At 38.6% G+C, this 22553-nt stretch overlaps 1 protein-coding gene across 1 annotated transcript in view; it reads left to right on the top strand.

The window, feature by feature from the left end:
- The first annotated feature begins 641 nt into the window (after positions 1-641).
- Pcsk1 (proprotein convertase subtilisin/kexin type 1) overlaps positions 642-22553 on the top strand; it is a 44694-nt gene continuing 22782 nt past the window's right edge. Inside the window, exons 1-7 of the mRNA XM_021180323.2 lie at positions 642-1051; positions 4091-4195; positions 7284-7394; positions 9138-9284; positions 10505-10581; positions 17195-17283; positions 21847-22019. Of these exons, the coding sequence (XP_021035982.1) occupies positions 872-1051; positions 4091-4195; positions 7284-7394; positions 9138-9284; positions 10505-10581; positions 17195-17283; positions 21847-22019 (882 nt within the window). The 5' untranslated portion in view covers positions 642-871. The remainder of the gene's footprint in view (positions 1052-4090; positions 4196-7283; positions 7395-9137; positions 9285-10504; positions 10582-17194; positions 17284-21846; positions 22020-22553) is intronic.

The raw sequence follows: 22553 nt of genomic DNA, 5'->3' as shown, positions 1-22553 counted from the left end.
GCTCCAAATGATCTGGGGTCGAATTTTAGAAATTGCTTTAGTAGGGGTCAGAAGCAAGAGAGGAGGAATTACAAGTGATTTAAAACGCACTATAAAAATGTTGTTTCAACACTGTCTCGAGGAAGTGTTTATTTTCTTACAGGATTTGAAGCAATGCATCAGGTAGCTTCCCTCCTCTGCTCCCAGCCTCTGAAAGATCAAAACACGAGTCCTAGATTGTGTCTGTTTTATAACAAATGCTGATACTCAAGAACCATTATAAGAATTCTATCCTCATTCCCCATCACCAGGCACATTCATAGGAGATATAAGGTAAGATAGAGAAAATAGATGGAAGGCGGGGGTGGGAGGTAGGGAGTGAGGGGTAATTGTTGTGCTTCCTGCCTTGGGATCTTGGTAGTTATATTCAAATGAGGCGGTTCTCTTTGAAGAATGGAGCTGTTTCTCACAGCTACAGTATTTATGAACAGACAGCAGAACTGACCGATCCCACCAGTTTCTTTTCCTTTTCTTAATCCTTCCCTGCCTATTTTAGTCACTTCTCCACCCCGCCGGGAATACCATCCAGTTCTCAGTCCAGGTAGATCTGACGTCAAGAGATGGCTTTCGTCGATTTGACGTGTAAACACTCATTTCTATTCTGGTTGGTACGGCTGGGGCTCCACTCAGTCGGGAGACTGAAGCGCTTTAGTGAGCGCTCGCTCTCGCCGCCCAGCCTCTCCCAGTGAGCCTCCTAGCTCTAGTAGAGCAACCCAGAGCCAGGAGAGGTTCTGAGCTGCTGGGTGGAAAGGTCGAGTCTAGCTGGTGTGTCTCTGATCTTGCTTCTTTTCTCCCAGCCCTTCCTACTTGTGTGAGAATAAGGTGTTGAGCCATGGAGCAAAGAGGTTGGACTCTGCAGTGTACTGCTTTCGCCTTCTTTTGCGTTTGGTGTGCACTAAACAGTGTAAAAGCAAAGAGGCAGTTTGTCAATGAATGGGCGGCGGAGATCCCCGGAGGGCAAGAAGCTGCCTCTGCCATCGCCGAAGAACTGGGCTATGACCTTTTGGGTCAGGTAAGAGTTTCCACTTTCGAAAAACTTTCTGGGGCTTAAGGACGCTGGTAGGGCTAAAGTGAAGTGGGAGCCGCCGCTTGCGCTACCCGGCGCTCAATGTCGCAAGCAGCTCGGAGAATCCTCCCCCTGCTCGCGCTTTTAGAGGAGAAATGCTTGCATTATTTACTGTTTGGGCTGGGCGCCGCTAAACAAGAGGAAGCTGCTCAGCCGACACTGTTCTCTCTGTTGTTGGCTCCAGACTTGAAATCCTCTTCCTCGAGGTTTGGAAAATGAAATAAAAAGCTTTTTACGTTTGTTCGGGGAACTTGAGGTGCACAGGGGCTCTCGTCTATCTTGGTTTCGAAAGGAAGTGAGCTCGGTCCCTTGGGACACAGGAGGCTTGCGGCCAGAGCTGACGCTTTCCTTCTTTTTCAATATGGCAGCACCAGCTCCCAGTACTGAAAACAGGGGACAGGCAGGCTTGAAGATTCCTGTGTGTAAGGGCGCGCCCAGCTGCTGGTACTAGGGACTCCCCAGTCAGGTGATGGTGGTGCTAGTTCAGAATCTGTAGGGGAAACTGGAAGGGGATTTGGTAAGGGAAAAACTCCCAGCATCGCCAGTGGGGGAGTTCAGGATTTTCCCTGACAACTTGTGAAGTCTGAGCTTCCTAACTTTGCATGGCCAGTGACTTAGCATGGTCTGGTTGCAGAAATGACTGTGGGGAAAGGATCTCTTTCCGTCTTGTACCTCGGCCATGTGCACAAACATTTCCTGGGGTTTTCGGGGTTATGAGATAAACTGATATTTGTCCAAGTGTATGCTGAATTAACAGACAGGTGGGGAGGAGTGCGCAGAAGCATTACGTTGGAGCCTGCTTGGCAGAGCAGTCCCAAAGGAGAATCACAGAGGGTGTGATTTCTAATCTGAGCATTTCTTTCCCTTGAAATGGAGTCAAACCCCTCACCATTGCCAGGGAAATCGTCCACAGTTAAGGGGGGAGAGGAGGGAGTAAAGAGTTGTAAAACATTTTGGCGCGTTTTCTATTCTGGAGGTGGTGAGTGAGACTCTGAAGTCACAGATGAGTAATCGGCGTAGGCAGTGTCTATTTCATACATCAGATCCACTAGGAAATATTCCTTCTCTAGCCAGAGGCTTCATTCTCTAACTTTGTGAGCTAAATGGTCCTGAAAGACCCAGCATGAAACTCAATAAAATTCCCAGAGCCTTTCTGAACAGTTCCAGGCTGTGCCTTAGGGACTGAAGACTAAAAGGAGGATAAGACATGCTAAGGACAATGGACGAGAAATAAATAATTGCACCTGAATGCAATTTGTATGAGAGATGTTGTAGTTGGTGGTTTAATTCAGCATGTTTTTTTTTGATAGAAGGGGGGAAAGGTAGAAGAGAATTGGGGGGGGGGGCATGAAAAAAAGCTACTGAAAATATCTACGACATAGGAGTTGAGTAAAGTCTGAGGCTGCCAGAAGAACATGGTGAGTAAGATTGGAGAAGTCACTCCAGGCATAGAAAATAGTTTACAGGGGAAACACAAAGCTGCTTCATATTGTTTGGTTATTGTGTGTAATTCTTGAACATTTGGGAACCAAAGAGAGAGAGTAGCTGATGGAATTTTCCAGGTGGGTGATACAAGCATCATGGAAATTTGTATGTCCTAGGTGGGAGAGGTGGTATTTAGTCAGCAGCTTGATATTTGTGATTGGAAAAGAAAGAAAACATAAGACTCTCCTCCCCCACATGCCACACATCGATGTCATACACACATCTACACCTAGACCACTATGTATAAAAAGTATTTTTCAAAATAAACTAGCTTCCCTCTAGTCATTTTTTTGTTAAAGTGTCAAATTCAATAACAAAAGTTTCAAAAAATAATTTGCAAAAGACTAATGGTGCTTTCTTGGCTCTGCTTACTTCCCATTTTGTCCAGCATCTCTAAAACCCCGCTAAGACAAGCATCCTAACATTGCAGCCTCATGTCAACGATAGGACGAGGGTAGAGACAAGAAGCACAGCTAGCCGGGCGTGGTGGCGCACGCCTTTAATCCCAGCACTTGGGAGGCAGAGGCAGGCGGATTTCTGAGTTCGAGGCCAGCCTGGTCTACAGAGTGAGTTCCAGGACAGCCAGGACTACACAGAGAAACCCTGTCTCGAAAAACCAAAAAAAAAATAAATAAATAAAAGAAGCACAGCTAACTGATGGTAGAAACAGAGCTCTGCAACCCTAACCTTGTCTCATGGCTTTCAACACCTCCTCCCAGCCCCATCTAAGGCTCTCAGAAGATTCTCTGCCCAAGGGTCTGCTTTGGAAACAAGCCTCAGAATTTCTATTGAAAGTGGTTTTCTCAGTGATGAGTACTTACAACTTAAAGAGCATATTTTTTTTAAAAACAATACAATCGTCTATCTTTTAATTTTAAAAAATAGGCATTAAATGATTTAGTCAATTCACATTTTGTACTGTTTTATGTAAAAAAATAATATTAAACAATACTTCTAAATGAACCAGAGGGTATTGATAACACCAAGTAAGTACACATATCCAGAGGTGAGGCCCCAGTCTTAAAGACAGTACACTTCCTGAAAGCATTGAACTTATAAAAAACACCAATAATGGCTGATAACATTTATCACAATTGATTCAGTTTATACCTTCAATATCTTATTTTAACTAAATGTTAAATTTAATTAGCTAATAAATCTGAAGGGATTTTCATGTATTCCACCAGTAATTGTTTCCTGGCAGGATATGTTTGTTTAAATAGGCATTGAGAAGTATTTTTAATGCAAAAAAATTCAAGGTACTACCTCTAAAATATATGAGACAGAAGCATCACTAGTCTCAAGTATGAAGCCAAAGTGAGATATATACCAAGGGCCATCTCAAATTTTCTGTGCCTTCCTCATAAGGAAAAAGTTAATGTCAGTGGATTTAATGGAAAATACTTTTATTAATAAAAGACAAGTAGCTGTGTTAGTTGTTTTTTTTAGTCTATATATACATTTTGAAGAAAGTGGTTTGTTATTTTGATTTTTTAATAGATTGGATCACTTGAAAATCACTATTTATTCAAACACAAAAGTCATCCTCGGAGGTCCCGAAGAAGTGCTTTTCATATCACGAAGAGGTTATCTGATGATGATCGTGTAAGTGTGCCTAACCATTTTCTATAGGACTCCCAACAGAGACATTTGATCCTGTTGTATTGTGACCATGATTACTGATCTATAATTGCTTATTCTTTCCTTCTATGGAATCGTGCTCATAATATGTTTGGATTGAATTAAGTAACAAATGTTAACTTTATAAGTATGCTTAGTTGTGTATGGTATATATTTACATATCTAAAGTTGATTTTTGAGGCCAGAAAATCAGAGAGAGGCGTTGATGAAATAATTGGCTGTAGTCAGTCAACAGCCTTTTATGTTATGTGGCAGATATGAAATATTCCCTCTTCAAATCCTTGAAGTCAGAATATGTAAAGATTATTTTAATATTTATTCAATGATGCTTAAGAAATGTGTAGCCTGATTTTTAATAACATTTCCATGTAATTGAAAAGCTTTCTACTATTTGTACTAATAAAAATATTAGTGCTTATAAGAAAGCTTCTACTCTTTTTCTTTATGAGGTAAGTGTTTCAAAACGTGTTATGTTGTGTCAGTATCAACTTTTTTCATCCTGGTTTGTACACCAAGTCATATTTATTTGCCAACAGCAAAAAATGTCTAGGGTAAATATAGATAAGTAGGGTAAAGAAAATGTGGATAAATATTTAATTTACTTATTGATTTGGGTTCTAATTTCAAGGTCAGCAGCTATGCTACGAGGAGTGGTGGAATACTGTATATGACAATGCTGTCTTCTTTTCTGACCATGGAATTTCTGGAGAAATGCATGCTGGTTGGACAAATGTCTGTGTACAAGACTAATGTTACTTAGGACACCTAGATAATAACAGTGAGAAATATAAAGTATTGTCTCAACTTTGGGAGGGAGAAGATACAGAAAGGAGATGGTGTCATAATGGTTGAAAGTGCGTGGAATATAGGAAACCTAGGAACTACTTTGTGGTTTGGTTTGCTCCTTGATTTTTTTTTAATAAGAAAAGAAATTATGAGGAGAGAAAATTGTTGAGATTTGGGCTGCAGGGTTCAAAAGTAGTGGAACCTACCACATTGATGCTACTTTATCAGGACCAAGGACCACAATCCTACAGCTCATGGTGGCCTATTGCTAGCTATTTGTGTCAACCTATGGCTAGATGTAGCAGACCAAACTGGAAACCAGTGACTTTAATTGTAAAGTTCTTTTGTCTAGTGAGATCTTCTCTTATGTCCTCCACCAAAGTAGATGGCTTCTTGTGTGTGAGCTCTAAAAAGTAGGCCAGCTTCCAGTACTCTAGCTAGACTTAATCCTTGGATAAGGCAGAAAGAATTCCTTCTCTGCCTAAACAGATGCCCAACATTAATGTATGAGGAATTCAAACTAAAATCCCTTCTCATTTTCATGGAAGAATCTGCTCAGAGTAGAAGAGTGTTCCAGCTATTTTTATTCAAAATGTCTCATGCAAATGAACAGATGGCTTAATTCTCCTCTTCAATTATTTCACTGAATTTTGGGGAAACCCCAAAGATACAACAAAAGCATAATTATTACTCATCAATAAAAATTTATTACAAGTAGGTTATATAATCTTATGAACACTTTCCCTCAGGATAATTTTACTGTAGGAGATACATTGGAATGCTAGAAGCTTGCATTGGACAAGATGGCACTTAGTGCTTTTTGCAGATCCAAAGCATTATTTACAATGAAACGCATGATACTCATTATGCACATAATCAGAAGGCACTGACAATTTTCTCCATTCCATTTAGTCTGCTCATCTAGAGATTAATATGCAATTCTGGCTAATGACATTAATCACAGCATGGTTTGCTACAATTGGATGTTTATCTGATCAAATGGCAGTGCCACTTTTTTAACGCCATTTAAAAAACCTGCTCTTGATATTTATTTTGCTGCACTTTTATAATGGAGGAAAATATTCTTTTAAATATACTCCATGAAATGCACCAAAAAGTCCACATTTACAGGCTGATAAAATTCCCAACTTTAAGTGGTCCCCTCCCAAAAAGATTTATATGAGTCTCCTAGCAGTCAGCTTCCAAAGACCAAGCTAGACAATGGAAAATGTATTTCAAGTAATGTGGTATTTTAAGCCAAAACGATTGAGTTTGAAAATACAGGCACTTAATTGCTGGCTTTCCAGTCCCTCCTGGTATTTATAATTAGCTTCCAATATGCTTTCTAATTGAAAATTCAAGACATTCCCAGTGGATATCTTTGGCCTTCAGCTGAAAACTGTTTTTCAGTTTTTATTTTTGGATTTGACTAATGGAAATTCTCATATTAAAAATATCCTACCTCACAGTGGACTGTTACCACATACATAACAGAAAAACTGTATTTGAAGCAGGAAACAGTCATGTTTCCCAGCAAAATAAGAATATAATATTATCTCATAATGATAATAACTACAATATATTCCTGTATTCTCTCCAGGCCTCTAGTATAATAAGATTATGCCAGAGATGTGGACCAGGTAATTTTTGTATTGTCAGATCTGCTTGCATAATGTATGAGGCTGAATTAATGACAGGTGTGACTAGTCATTTATCACCTCAGGTCTTCAATCTGTTTCTCATATTAAATATACTTAGGCAGGAGGTAAAAACACAGGGGAGCCAACGTTTCAAATTTGCACACATAGCACCATTCTTGCATAACACTTGAAATTTTTACCTTTGACTGTGGAGAGAGAAATGAAGCAGCAAGAGTGCTGTAACAACAGTCCCTGAGGCCTCCTGGCTTGTTGACTTGTTGACTTGTCTATAGAAATGGACAAATTTGCATTGTGGTCTGTTTTCTTATGACAGCAGTCTGTAGGTCTATTCCCATTGTAAGCACAGTGGGAATAATCTGAAGGTCTCACTGCTGTGCTTACTGCTTCTCCTCCTGCTAAGAGTACACTTTTGCTGTAATGGAGGAAACACTTGTCTCCTCAGTGAGCAATCTTCTTCCTAGGCTGGGAGTTTGAGTTGTGGTCAGGCAAAAACATCACTATGATATGTGAGTTTTTAGGGCGAAGGGTCTCAAAGATAGAGGGGAGATAATTATATCTAGGTAGAAGCATGATTTTAATTTTCTTATTATAAAAAATATTTATAGGTGACGTGGGCTGAACAACAATATGAAAAAGAGAGAAGTAAACGTTCAGTTCAAAAAGACTCAGCATTGGATCTCTTCAATGATCCAATGTGGAATCAGCAGTGGTACTTGGTAAGTACTGAAAGGACCATTTAGGATCTAGGCTCTTTATACTGCTACATCATCTTCATGGTGGATCTATCTGTCTGTGTGTCTGTATTAGAGTTTCTAGAGAACAGAATTTATAGAAAAATCTATTTATCATCTACATCTCTCTATATTTATCATATATAAAGGGGATTTATTAGAATGGCTTATGAGCTGTGTTCCAGCTATTCCGACAATGGCCATCTACCAGTGAAAGGTCCAGGAACCCAGTAGTTGTTCATGAGTCTGGAAGTCTCAGCTGGTCTTCTGTATATACTGAAATCATTAATGCCAGGCAAGGAATAGACTTGCTAATGAAAGCAAGAAGGCAAAGAGAGAGCTAGCATTTTCATCCATGTCTCTCATATAGGGTAGCTGCCAAAGCTATGGACCAGTTTAAAGATGTATCTTCCCATCTCAGAAGATATTGATTAGAAGTAGGTCCCTTCACTTCAAATTATTTAACTAAGAAGTAAATCTGTCACGGGTGCCCAACCATTTGAGTTTTAATTAATTCCAAAGGTAGTCTAGTTGACAACCAAGAATAGTCATCACAATGTCTAATAACGAATTAGCAGAAGGATATACTCTCTAAAAATTAGTGCTGATAGAAGCTTCTTGATGGGAATCTTTTGTTTTGCTGAATGGGTGTCTAAAGCAAATCCATCTGTTAGTGGTCCTTGTCTGTGTGTCTTCTTAAGTGTAGCTGGTGCAAGTACAAAGGAATCATGTCCTAGCCAGAAAGGACTTCAGACACATCACTCATGTTATGATCACTACAGTGGTGGGATTTACTCTAGATCACTCATATAGACAAAACAATATGCAGTCCAAACCAACAGTTCTTTGACATAATTCAAACAAGAATCTTTAAATGAAGCAAAAGGAAGAAATGCTAGGAAACTATTTACAAATACTTAGCCTTGCAAATCATTGTTCCTTTAAGGTATTTACAACATTTGCCCATTAAATGTTATGTATTTCCAACTCCTCTGATGCAGCCTCAATATCACCTAATGAATCTTCCTTACTACTACATTTGTATGCAGCACATTGACAAGGTGACAATCCACTTATGGGCTTTATAGTATTATATAAATACTGCTTGCTGACTCAATCTCCACAGAACGGGCACTCATTTACTACATTTCTCACATGCTTAGGAATGTGTTCATATCTGTGTTATCCTGTTGCCCAGCTCCTCTGTATAATACCACACACTGTATCAGGAAAATTACCTGAAAGGGAAACAATTACTTAAATTGCATATATGTAGAAAAAGACTATTAAATTTCAATTTATAGTAAGACTATAGTCTTCTAGTCATTCCACATGCTTATTTCTCTCTTAGGAAAATATTTCTCCAAGAAACTCAAATATGAGTCCTTAGAGTAGCAATTAAGACTTAAAACTTCAGGGAGAAGAAAACATATACCATCAAATAAAGCTTTAGTACAAGGAAAGCTTGAGCTTGTTAATACAACTAGAAAAAAAAGAATACATGTAGTTAAGATACAACAATAATTCATGTCTCGTGATTTTTCCATAGGACAACTAGAAGACTAGCATAAAATGGGTTATTTGGTTTGGACCCTCAACTTTGTGCTTCCACTTTATCCAATCCCCTTTTTCTTGTTATCCAAGGAAAAAGAAAAAAATGTCCTTAAGTTCATGATTAAGCAAGAAAGGTCATGATTTTTCCCAATGTCTCTTGTTTTTCTTCACTAGCAAGATACCAGAATGACTGCAGCTCTGCCCAAGCTGGACCTTCATGTAATACCTGTTTGGCAAAAGGGTATTACTGGCAAAGGAGTTGTCATTACTGTACTGGATGATGGCTTGGAGTGGAATCACACAGACATTTATGCCAATTATGTGAGTCTGAACTGTCCTATTTCTGTCACTTAGGGAATCATCTCTGCGGACAAGCAGGGCTTTTCTTTCCTTAAAGAGAGCTGGGCTGCCCTAGGGACAGTCTCTGGGCCTGCTATCAGTCTGTCTAAATGTGTTTTGTATTAGTAGGCTTAAGAAGAGTCCAGAAAACTCAAATATGGCACATGACAATGGAAGTGGGATGAGGGGCCCTTACACAAGTGAAAATTAAAAATCCTTCAGGCCAGGAGCCACACTGTATTTAGAACTGAAATCAGTCAGACCAACTTAATGCCTGAAACGATTTTATTGGTTACTTTCTCAAATTCTTTATGGCTCAGTATCCCTTCATCCTAAAGTTACATAAATGTAATTCCTAGTATGCAACATCAAGATGAGCGGCACAGAAAAAGATGAGAATCCAAGAATGGAAGAGTTTACTAGAAGTGGGAAAATGAATAATTGTCAGTGTAGTTTCTAATAGAACAAGGATTCCAAAACAGATCTTTTGTCTTTATAACAGAATGTTAAATGTTCCATTTATCAAATTATCCTCTCTCTTGTTCTTTTTACCTATCCAAAGTTCCCAATCTATAATTCAAAACTAAACAGCAAAGGAAAGGGGGCTGTAGGGACAAGATTAAAAAAATAACCCAGAGTAGAAATGAAGAATTATTAAAATATAGGGGGGATAGTAACCATGGTGACAGAGTATTTAAGTCAGAGATGCTTAAATGCACAAGTAAGATTGATAAAGAAGATGGACAAGGAAAGTTTTCTTGAATTTCAAGTAAGTTTTCAGTAATTAAATTTCATGGCTTCTTACTGTGCCTAAGAAGTTTAAAGAAAAGCATTACAGAAGTTAACCCACCCCACAGCCACCTCTGCATCTTTGTTATGAAGGGATGTATGTCACACATCAATAATTAGCCCTGTGGCCTTAAAAGTCATTATTGTCTCGAGCCTATTTGTTTCTGAAAAAATGAGACAGCTGAACCTATGGAATGCTGATGTTTTCAGTTTTATGAGCATCTATGAAATATGAGTCTGATACAGTCATTGAGTGTTAGGTGCCTTTCTCATCACTGCTTGTGAATATAATCAATGCTCAGTCAGGCTAGAAGCTCTAAAGTCCACTCTTTAGAGCTGTCTTTCAGGTAGGGCCAGGCTCTAAAAGTGCTGCCTTTTATGACACTATGCTGTTATTTTTGTTGCTTCTTTAGGATCCAGAGGCTAGCTATGATTTTAACGATAATGATCATGATCCATTTCCCCGATATGATCTCACAAATGAAAACAAGTGAGTAAATGTGCATTCTGGAGGAATAACATTATGTACAATGCTTTCATCTTGTTTTGGAGATTTTTACTATAAATTTGGTCCAATTTCAAGTCTTGATAAATGTAAACCACTCTCTATACCATATTTCATTGCTTTTAAAGGAGGAACAAAAACCTGCTTTCATATTCCTTTTAATTTATAGAAACATAGTTACTTCAATTTCTTACTTTATAAGGTTGTCCTTCTTACATTATTAACTTAGCTCCTAAAGTGTGAGTATTTGTAGCTTTAGCAAAAATATTAGATATAAATTGTATGCCTCCCTTTCCCCTTTTTCATGAAAGAGGAACAAAAAGAAATATCCACAACTCAATCTAACACCCAACAAATCTCCATTGTGGTAGCAAATGTGCTTTCTAATCTGGTTCCACCAGAAGGTCATGGCCATGGCCAGACAGAAGATAAGAACATGCAGCAGAGGCTTGCTCTCTGCATCCATCTCAGTCTCTAAGATATTGAAGCAGTCAAGAAACTTCAAGAGAGAAAAATGGGAGAGTTCTTGACTCTTGAAGTAACAGCTTCCACCTTAGAGTTTCGCAGTATAAATGAAGAAAAGAACTATCTAGTCCTTCCAAAACTAGAGGCCAAAAATGCCAGACAGGAAAGGCTTTAAATCCCTTCTCCTAATCCTAAAGATTCTTTACTCTAGAGACTCAAAGTGGCCATGCCCATCTGAGCACTGCCTTTTATCTCAGACTGATATTTCTTACAAATTAAAGGAGAGAATCACACATTTTCTCCACACAGAAGAGACTTTCATCAAAGGAGATGAAATTCGAGTCATAATTGGGGCTTGTTTCTGTGAGGATAGGAACTTCTTGAAAGATCTTGGTGTGTGAAGCAGTCCACATGAAACATGAAGTGTTTCTCTTTCTTCTAGGGCCTGTACGTCTTGGGTAGTAAGGTTAATTTAAAGTTATTTTTCTTTGACCTGCCTAAGGAACACATACTCTGTCTGCCTTCTTGTGACATCTCTGGCACACTTCTTTCACATAAAGGAGCCCAACTCACATTATATCCCTCTCTACCTCAACCTTACTTTCAATGAGAACTCTTGCTTGGCCAATCCTTCTATCAGAAACCTAGATTTCTCCCCAATTCCACTCCACTCATTCCAACTAGCTCTACCCATTCTCATTAATTGTATTTGGGTACCTGGTCCCTTCTCTAGGCAGACATCAGATTTAGGTAGCAAACTACAAACAAGGACCACCTCTCAGGGGCATTTGACTCAGATAGAAGTTGCACTTACCCTTAACTTGAATACAATCCACATGTCTTCTACTCCAACACCTCCTCTTCAGGTAAAGATCCCAGGCATGCAGTGCCTACCTCAGCACCTATTACCTGAGGATAGGGCCTGAAACGTTCAGCCCTCTGAAGGTTGACTGTAAAGATCCTGTAAATCTACAAAAGATTTTTTTTTCTGGTCTGCTGATCCATAACTACCCCTGGCACCCTGCCTCTAGAGGGCCAACACAGAGCACAAAGATAGCCTGGGCCATATAAACTTGGCTTCCACTTTCAGGTGTCTGTTTCCTCCTTGAAGAAAAAGAAAGGCAGTTTAATATATATATTCTTTAGTGCCATTTACCTGGCTTTTAGTAATATAGTTAACCACAAATACACTTTGGAAAAATAGCATTCAAGTAACAATGAAGTGGAAATGCTACTGGTGCCTTCTTGGGAGAAGTGCAGACATCTTGGAAATGACAACAGGGCTCATGGACAAGCTTTCAGATATATTTCTCAGTCAATACAGGTAGAAACAAGAGAAATACCATTACTTTTGGAACAATACCATATGGGGTGAACTAGCTGGAAGTTGTAGCTTTGCCAGTTACTGGTATGGAGTAGGGTAACCTTAGGGAAATCACCCACTTTTCAATGCCTTTTCTTTGTTTCTACTTATTACCTAGAACTGGAAATAAGCTACCTGCTGTCTATATTTCTGAAAGTTCCTGAAAAAGTGAGCACTAGGTCCTTGGGAATAGGCATTACTTTATTAAAATAGTATAAAACGATATTCATTGCACCCCTCAAAAGACTAAGAGCAATTGGCCTGGAACCAAACGTGATTCTGGGGAGACTTAGAGACAGAAGGGAGTGCACATCATCTTATGCAGATCTTAGGGTCTGGCTTCAGGATAACTGTAGTTATCCTGAGTGATAACTTGTATCATGATACTCTGCCATTTCTCTGGTCATGAGGACTCAGACCTTATATGAACCACATTTGCATCACTGTAACAAAATTAACTCAACTTAGAAAAAGAAAATATTTGCCTTAGCTCACAGTCTCGGAGGATTAATTCCACTGTCAGTTGTCTCTGCTGCTCTTTGGATTTGTGGTGGATGATGGTTCCATTGTGGTGGAACAAACTGCTCACCTTACAGCAACAGGAAGCAACCAGAGAGGAAAAGACCGATATATCACAACCAACTTTTTAGGATATTTCCTTAGTTACAGAAAATCTATCTTTTAAATGTTCCAATCTTTTCTATTAGGACCAAGGTAGGGGCTTTTGGGAAACATTCCATATCCAAAATTATTTTCTTTCTTGTTCTAAGAGGTAGCTATGTTACCCCTGTAGTGAGTTCCAAAGACCCATATAATAGTGTTTATGCTCATTCTGAAACCCTGCTTTTCCAGAGCCTTGGCCATCATGGGTCTTCCATATGGTGTTAACATGCCATCAGTTCAACAGTTAAAAGCAGGCTTAGAAAAAGGTTAGATTAAACCTATATATAGTGTGTGTATGTCTATGTGTGTTTATGTATGTGTATGTATGTATGTGTGTGTTTAGATCTCAGCATGTTTTGAAAAGAAATATTTTATATAACTGTATTATGATGGAGATATGGAGATTACACAAATATGCATACATTTGTGGACATTAACACAAGGAAATTTAAATAAGTGTTTACTGAAATGATTTTGATGATAAGGTCAGTGGTAGTGGTGTGGACAATTAATGGTTGTCAAGGGTTCTCAGTTAGCAACTGAGATGGACTGCATTTCATAAAAAAATCAACATGACAAGAATAGTATCATTTGATGGGAGCAGAAGGAGAAACACAGTTTGTTTTTTTGTTTGTTTGTTTTTTTAGACAATTCAGAATGAAAATATTTCTTAGGGTGTTTCTTGACTATCAGCCAGAAAGATAGTATCGCAATTGTTTATTAGAAGCTACAATGAAAAGAAATACTTTCTAGCACATTGCCAGACATAAGACCCTTTAAGTTTAAGAAAATGGCTGGCCCCATTCTGTTAGCCTGTTCAGCAACTGGAGACTTACTAGTTGCCAATTTTATCAGAATTATCGATGTAAATTATTCCTATCACTGCTCTTCATCATCACTACATTAGGAAGCACATCGAGGCTCTTCCAATCCAAAGAGGGATCACCAAGTACTAAGTCCTATAATTACAGCAATGCTTACTATTAAGATAGCAGGAATCTGTAGTCAGTATTTCAACAATTACAGATTAGTTCTCTAGTCAAAGCATTAGTGTGACAAGAATGTCTTAAGCAAAATAATACTCATTAACTTTTGAATTTTTTAAACCAGTTTTTAAAATGTCAGTTACTCCCACTATTCTAGGTAGAAGTTGTTTGTTTGTTTGAGTAGCCAACCATATTTTGATTACATTTAAGGCCAGTTCTATGAGATGGAGCCTATACCTGACACCACTAAAGTGGCTATGAGCCCAAGACTAGATAGATTATGAGTCTAGGAGAAAACTCTAATACTATTGTTCTGCTAAAGGAACATAACAATAAAATGATTCCTAATGACATATTTCTGTACCCATAATAAATTACTCAGCCCTCGTCAAAGAAGCTTCTGGCAGTACATGGGGGCCAGAACTGCTCTAGAATATATTGCAGGCAGATTGCTGTGTGGGCCACAGAATTTGTAGCTCAATGATATTGACAATTACTTTTCTTCTCCTGTAATGTGCAGAGTACCTAATAGCACCAGGAATACTAGTCAGGAGATGGGTGAATTTTCTAGTTGAGCACCAATTTGATTCTATGTTTGATGACATAAAAAAAGAGGTGTCTTCAGCAATTATAGGGCCTTGCCATCATGTTGTGGTACATAACCAACACAAATGACTGAGAAACACTCAGAAAATGTTCAATATCCTAGTCATCAGGAAAATGGAAGTGAAAAATACTTTGAGATTTTATCTTACCACAGTCAGAATGACCTAAGATAAACTAAGCAAATGGCAACACATGTTGATGCAAATATAGGGGCTAAAGAACACTTATTCATTGCTGGTGAGAGAGCAAACTGGTACAGCCACTATGGAAATTAATGTGGATATTTCCCAAAACCTGAAAATAGACCTATCTCAAAGTCAACCTGTATCACTCTTGGGCATATACCCAAGATCTCTACATCTTCCTCCTACAACAACAGAATTAGTTACTTGTCTTTCCATGTTTATTGCTGCTTTATTCAGAATTGCCAGAAATTAGAAACAGTCTAGATATTCATCCACTGGTGAGTGGATAATGACAATCTGGTAAATTTACACAATGGAATATTATTCAGCTATTAAGAAAAATAAAAATTTGAAAAATTTAGGTAAATGGATGGACCTAGAAACAATCACACTGAGATAATCTAGACCCCTAGAGAAAAATACTGCATGTTTTCTATTATCTGTGGATGCTTGCCTTTAAGCTTTCAATATATGTACTTCAATCCAAATAACCACATAAGTTAGGTACCTAATTAAAGACTAGCAGGGAGGGGTGGGGGAAATAGAGGGCTATAAAGAGATAAAGGGGGAACTAGAAAAGGATTAAATAAGGTGAGGGTAGGGGAAACTAGAATAGGATTAAATAAGAAGAGGATGAGAGAGATGAGTAAAGTAGGGAATATGTAGAGGAACATTAAAAACTAAAGTCCTTGTGAAAAACCATATGGAAATCTATTATTGTAGAAGCTTCCTAAGTATATACTGTATGAAAGAAATTTAAATGGAGTTACCATATAATAGGGGAGAGAATACCTCAACTAGAAATGTTATGCTACAAAGTAAAACCTCCAATGACAAGCATAGGTTGAATCTTGTTGAGTTTGAACTGATATTATTGAACTGACACCATAGTGTAAGTTCTGAGTTTGACCCTTGGACAAATAGGATCAACATAGGTGATTATGAGTTGTCTTTTAAATGTTCTGATTTGTACACATTCTCTAGAACCTTTCAGGGCAGCTTCACTTGCATTTGAGATAATCCTGACTCAAATGTATTTAGAAATCACCAGCAGATGTTATAAGACCTTGGAAGTTGTGTAATGTGCTCCCCTAACACCAACCATTGTTAGTGCTGCTTGCCCACTTAACTTCATTCTCCATGGGGTCTTGAGTGGCATCAAGATGCTCCTGACTTACCTGCTTCCTCCTGTTCAAAGTTGACAAAGAAGGGCAGTATTTTGTTGCCCCAAATCAGCATCAGCGCTTGAAAGCTCCTCCTTTTGGAGGAGAGGTGTGGTACCTCAGAGAAAGGAGTAAGCAGAACTGTCTTTGTTGCTCAGTAACTTCAGGGAGTTTATATTCTGCTCTAGGAAGAATTACTCTAGTCAGTGCAGTACTTTCTAGAGGTAGCTGGCTAGTGTTGCTACTAAAAGTAACCCGTCTTTGTTTCTTCATTTCAGCATATCTGACAGTGGCTCCTGTAAGTCACTAGTAGCTTTTGTACTATAGCCGGGTGTTTCTGCAATTAATTCATTTCAGCATTATCATCAGTTATGAGCCTTTCTGAGTCAGGCTGGTCCAAAATAAAGACAATTACTTCCTCCAGAATTTTAGAATTCGTGCTTCAGTGGTAGAAATTAGTGTGATCAAGGGTGGATAAATCCCCCAATACTCTGAAAGCAATTCCTCTCTCTTTGGGTGATTGGAAAGCAGCCTTGTTCAGGCCTCAACCAGGTTAAGATAATGTCTCATTTCTCAATTGTTTAGTAATATCCCCAGAAAATCACATATTTTTCTTAGTAACAGGAACTTGTTGACAATTATAGTGTGACATATAGTAAGAAGAACAAAAGAGAGCTAACAAGGGAACCCTAGTCTACTCTACTTAGTAGGGCTGATTGATTGAGGACCACTTAATCCAAGGACATTCTGAGAACAGAAAGTCAGGAACAATTTCATTGCCAGTATGTAAGGATCAGAAGACATATTTGTGACACTGTCCTTAGGTGTTGACATATTCCCAATAATGTAAGAAGTTACATTGGCTCAGAGGCTAGGCTGTTAATATATGTTCTAAGTTCTCTGCACAAGCAACTCACATCATCTTCACAACAGTCCTTTGAGGATAAGTTACTGATCCAAGACCACACCATCGGTTACTGGCAGAATCCAGAATTTGAACTCCCATGTTTTGACCCCATTACCTATAGCCTTCATCTCTACATATTTCATTTAACTTCCATCGGAAGAACACACAGAAGAAAGCTTATAAAGAGTCAATACTATGACTTTATGTGAAAAAACAAATCTTTAATTCTTAATTACAAGTTTTACTCCTTTAATCTTTAGACATGGAACAAGATGCGCAGGTGAAATTGCCATGCAAGCCAATAATCACAAGTGTGGCGTTGGAGTTGCATATAATTCCAAAGTTGGAGGTAAGGCAGTCTTTTCCTGTATTCTGGCTCTTTAATTGGAGGTTTGTGTTCCCTGCTATACAATGGTGGGAGGGGACCAACCATTTTCTTCAACCAATGAGAAAATGACTTTCTTACAAAATTTGCTGCAGAATTTGAGTGTGACTTGCAAGTAAATCAGTAGGCCTGGATTTCTTGAAGATGGATAGCTAAATATAGCCTAGACATCCTTGCAGAAAGAATAATGGAATGGTGAATGGCACTTGATTGAAATCTAATATTCTCTGTGCTCTGCTTTAGAAGAGATAGGTATTAAGCTCTTGCTAAGAAGGAATAGACAGAGTTTTCCTGTTCATTCTATAGATATTCTTTGCTTATAAGCAAAGAATAGTTTTTAAAAATGATCTTTAAAAAAATATGTTCTTGTTATATAAAGATGCTACCTTAAATGCCAAAAAGGGGAATCATTAGCTGCTTTGTTCAGTGTGGCATTTTAATAAAAAAGCCATTTATATAAATTAGAAGTGAACAAGAGGGGACTAATTAGAATAAGCAGAGGTTACCAATGCTAGGCTCAAAGTAGCAAAGGGAAGGAAGGTCCGTAGAAAATAAAGAGAGGAATCCAGAGTCATAGAGAATTCCCGGGAAACTCTGGCTTCACATGTGTAAAAAGAGCTGCTTACAAATAGGATTGAGGCAAGTGGGGATGGGAGGATGAACAGCACTTTACTCAGCTTCCATGACCACCCTCCTACCTGGGCTGCATTTAAAAGAAGCCACAGGGAAGGCAAGAGAGCTCAATGGCAGAATTCATGTTCCAATGAAGACTGCTGGAGAGCAGATCTGTTAGCATGTAAAAAGAAAACCAAAAACTGCCTCCTTTATTACACTCCCTACCTTGGGGTTTCATAGCTATGTAGTAAATATTGAACTCCATTTGGTTTTAAAACAAAACATTTATATAGCATGTCACTACAATAAAATTACATTAAACTCTACATAAATTCAGCTATGGATTTCTTTTTAGAAACCAAATAAATATACATTGTGTCATGGATATATGTGCTTTTTTTCATCAATGGAGGACACTCAGATTTTCAAGTATCACTCCTGATATTTTTCTTTGTTTGTTTGATATTATCATCTTCAAAATGCTGTCCTAATTTAAAAAAGAAATGAATGCAGGTACAGGAGTAATCAACTAAAAAAATGTCATTTTTAAGTACCTATAAACCAAACAGCTATAGATTGTGAAGAAATGATCTGATCTTCATGTTTTGGAGTAGAATTGAAATCAGGTTATTAAGGTAACCAATACCAGACTTTGGCAACATCAAACTAAAATATCAAACTTCTGATCCTAAACCTATTGTGCTGTTTCATCACTCCAGCCTTTGGTGGTCTAGTCCCCATTTGACAAACAATTTAATGTATTAGGTATCCACTGTGTGCCAATCAAATATCATACAGTACATAATAGAACATGGCCTTGAAGTAGGCAGGATAGTTTTGGGTGCCATATTTGTTGAGTTAGAATCCTGGCTCACAACTTTCAAGCTGTGCAGTCCTAAGCTACTGTGTCTCTCAGGTATTAGTCTGCCCAGCTATAAAATATAAGAATTACAGCACCCAAAGCCTCTGTAAGGCAAAGAACACTGTCAATAAGACAAAACAGCAACCAACAGATAGGGAAAAGATCTTTACCAACCCTAAATCTGATAAGGGGCTAATATCCAATATATAGAGAGAACTCAAGAAGTTGGATTCCAGAAAACCAAATAACCCTATTAAAAATGGGGTACAGAGCCAAACAAAGAATTCTCAACTGAGGAATACCAAATGGCTGAGAAGCACCTTAAAAAAATGTTCAACATCCTTAATCATCAGGGAAATGCAAATCAAAAGAACCCTGAGGTTCCACCTTACACCAGTCAGAATGGCTAAGAGCAGAAACTCAGGTGACAGCAGATGCTGGCGAGAATGTGGAGAAAGAGGAACACTCCTCCATTGCTGGTAGGATTGCAAGCTTGTACAACCACTCTGGAAATCAGTCTGGAGGTTCCTCAGAAAATATGACCTAGTATTACTGGAACATCCAGCAATACCTCTCCTGGGCATATACCCAGAAGATGCTCCAACTTGTAATAAGAACACATGCTCCACTATGTTCATAGCAGCCTTATTTATAATAGCAAGAAGCTGGAAAGAACACAAATGTCCCTCAACAGAGGAATGGATACAGAAAATGTGGTACATTTACACAATGGAATACTACTCAACAATTAAAAACAATGAATTCATGAAATTCTGAGACAAATGGATGGATCTGGAGGATATCATCCTAAGTGAAGTAACCCAATCACAAAAGTGCATGATATGCACTCACTGATAAGTGGATATTAGCCCAGAAGCTCAGAATACCCAAGATACAATTTGCAAAACACATGAAACTCAAGAAGAAGGAAGACCAAAGTATGAATACATTGATCCTTCTTAGAAGGGGGAACAAATTACCCATGGAAGGAGTTAGAGAGACAAAGTTCAGAGCAGAGGCTGAAAGAATGACTATCCAGAGACTGCCCGACCTGGGGATCCATCCCATAAACAACCACCAAACCCAGACACTATTGCAGATGCCAACAAGAGCTTGCTGACAGGAGCCTGATATAGCTGTCTCCTGAGAAGCTCTGCGAGTGCCTGACTAATACAGAAGTGGATGCTTACAGGTATCCATTAGACGGAACAAAGGGTCCCCAATGAAGGAGCTAGAGAAAGGACCCAAGGAGCTGAAGGGTTTCGTAGTCCCCAGGAGGAACAACAATATGAACTAACCAGTACCCCCAGAGCTCCCTGGGATTAAACCACCAATCAAAAAAACACAGAGAGAGTCATGGTTCTAGCTGCATATGTCACTGAGGATGGCCTAGTTGGTCATCAATGGGAAGAGAAGCCCTTGGTCCTGTGAAGGTTCTATGCCCCAGTATAGGGGAATGCCTGGGCCAGGAAGCAGGAGTGGGTCGGTTTGGGTGCAGGGGGAGGGGATAGGGGATTTTCAGAGGGGAAACTAGGAAAGGGGGTAACATTTGAAATGTAAATAAAGAAAATATATAATTAAAAAAATAAAAAATTAAGTTCTCATGTTAATATTACAAAGAAAAAAAAGGAGTTACAGCACCCATCAGAAATAGTAGTTATAAATAGATGAGTTTCTGTGTGCAATATGTATGGAATGGCTAGGTATAATTTAAGTGTGCTGTTATCATCACCTCCATTTTATAGTTGATGAAAATTAGGCTTGGAGGGGTGAAATAGTTTCTTCAGTGTCAATACAGTTATAAAAAAATGAGAGCTGAAATCTTTCTCTTTCAAACACACTTCAAAGAATTTTGTTATTGTTGTTTTTGTTGTTTTCAAACAGGGTCTGTAGTCCAGGCTGTCCTTGAACTCACTGTGTAGCCAATAATGGTCTTGGATTCTGGATTCCCTCACTTGCCTCATCATCCAGCTGCTGGGATTGTAGATACTACCTCATTTAGCAAAGCAATTCTCAAAAAAAACTTTCTTTGCTCATGCAAATTATGTATTCATCCCACCCCCTGTTTCCTAGTAAATAATAGTGTGAAAACATAAAGCTGCACAGCCCACTGAATTATTAACCCAAAGCCGGAGTAAATAGGTATCTGTCTGTCTTACTCAAATTGCTTTTTCCCTCTTGGCTCTTAGATTCATGATTCTGGTGATGGGTGACAGAGTGTTGGAAGGCACAGAGAGCTCTCTCCTGTTGAAAAACTATCTCCTTCAGCAGGGAAATCTGTCACAGTGATTTCATCCTTGAGATTATTTAGAAGGAAAGAAAGAATGTTCCTTGAAAATATTTCTCAGCAAGCATATAAAAGAATAGCCTCTGGGTTACGTTTTATCTAAGCTTAGAAACAACAGCTCCTTCTCTCTATTGGTTTCCTATTGTAGATGGATCTTTTCCTGATCAGGAATACAGTTTCTGATCAGGGTTCTTCTATGAGAGGTTGAACCACAGCCATCATGGCACAGTCAGGAGCAGGTGTGTTGACAGGAGGACTTTTGGGTTTTATTTTTCTTTCTAAAAGCTCTCTGTCATCTGTCAGTTTGTTAGGATGCTAGAGGGAAAGGAGACACTTTTAATGTTACAGAACTACTGTAACCTTATAGTGTTATAGTATATATTATAATTATAATGTTACAGAAATTCTGGTATTTCCTTTGGTAGTATGATGTCACTTACTTTGGATTTCAATTTTACTGGCAACAGCTTTTAAACATCAACAACAGCAACAAATCATGGCTGCTTTATAGTACATAATACTAAGGCAAGAAAATTCACAGAAACAGGATTTCGTCCCCTGGGTGCTATTAGGAACCACCTCACAAATGTTGAACAACCAGTGACTACTTTGGGTATTTTTTGTTGTGGTGGTGGTTTCGTTTTGTTTTGTTGTTTCAGAAAGTCCCTTAAGACCCTGATTGCTAAGAGTGTTTTATTTTTCTCTGTGGACACACTGACATTCCTGTTATATTTTTCTTGTGTTGCTTCTTTGTTTTGCTTAGGCATAAGAATGCTGGATGGCATTGTAACTGATGCCATTGAGGCTAGTTCAATTGGATTCAACCCTGGCCATGTGGATATTTACAGTGCAAGCTGGGGCCCTAATGATGATGGAAAAACTGTGGAGGGGCCTGGCAGACTAGCCCAGAAGGCATTTGAATATGGTGTCAAACAGGTGAGACGCTAACACAGACTCACATGAAACAATGAGGTGGGGAGAACACTTATGTTATAGGGAAAGATATGATAAACTTTGAGGAAAAGCCTTTCACAACTTTAAATGCACTAAACCAACTAAATCATTCTTCAGAGAGATGGATGTTCAAAATTAAGAACATTTCCACATGTGGGTCTAACATGGTGCAAAGATTCATTACTTTTAGAATATTTATATTTAATGTATTTCTTGAGGCTAGGGAGTCAAAATGTCCTGGTTGATTATCATGAAAATTTGAGTATGAGCCTCAGCATTTTAGTATAAAACCAGGAAGGATGGTGCTTACATTCCCAGACCGAGGCAGGGAAACAGGCAAAGATTCCTGATGTTCTCTGGCTAGTCATGCATTGATAAGAGACTGTCTCAAATAAACAAGATGGATTAAAAAGAAAAACTAAGTGGGGGATGGAGAGATGGCTCAGTGATTAAGAGCAATGACTGCTCTTCCAAAGGTCCTGAGTTCAAATCCCAGCAACCACAGACACCCAGACA

Source organism: Mus caroli, unplaced genomic scaffold (assembly GCF_978045245.1).
Source record: "Mus caroli unplaced genomic scaffold, Mus_caroli_1 scaffold_15, whole genome shotgun sequence".
Taxonomy (NCBI): Eukaryota; Metazoa; Chordata; class Mammalia; order Rodentia; family Muridae; genus Mus; species Mus caroli.
Note: the sequence above shows the minus strand (reverse complement) of the source record. Positions and strands in the feature narration are given on the sequence as shown.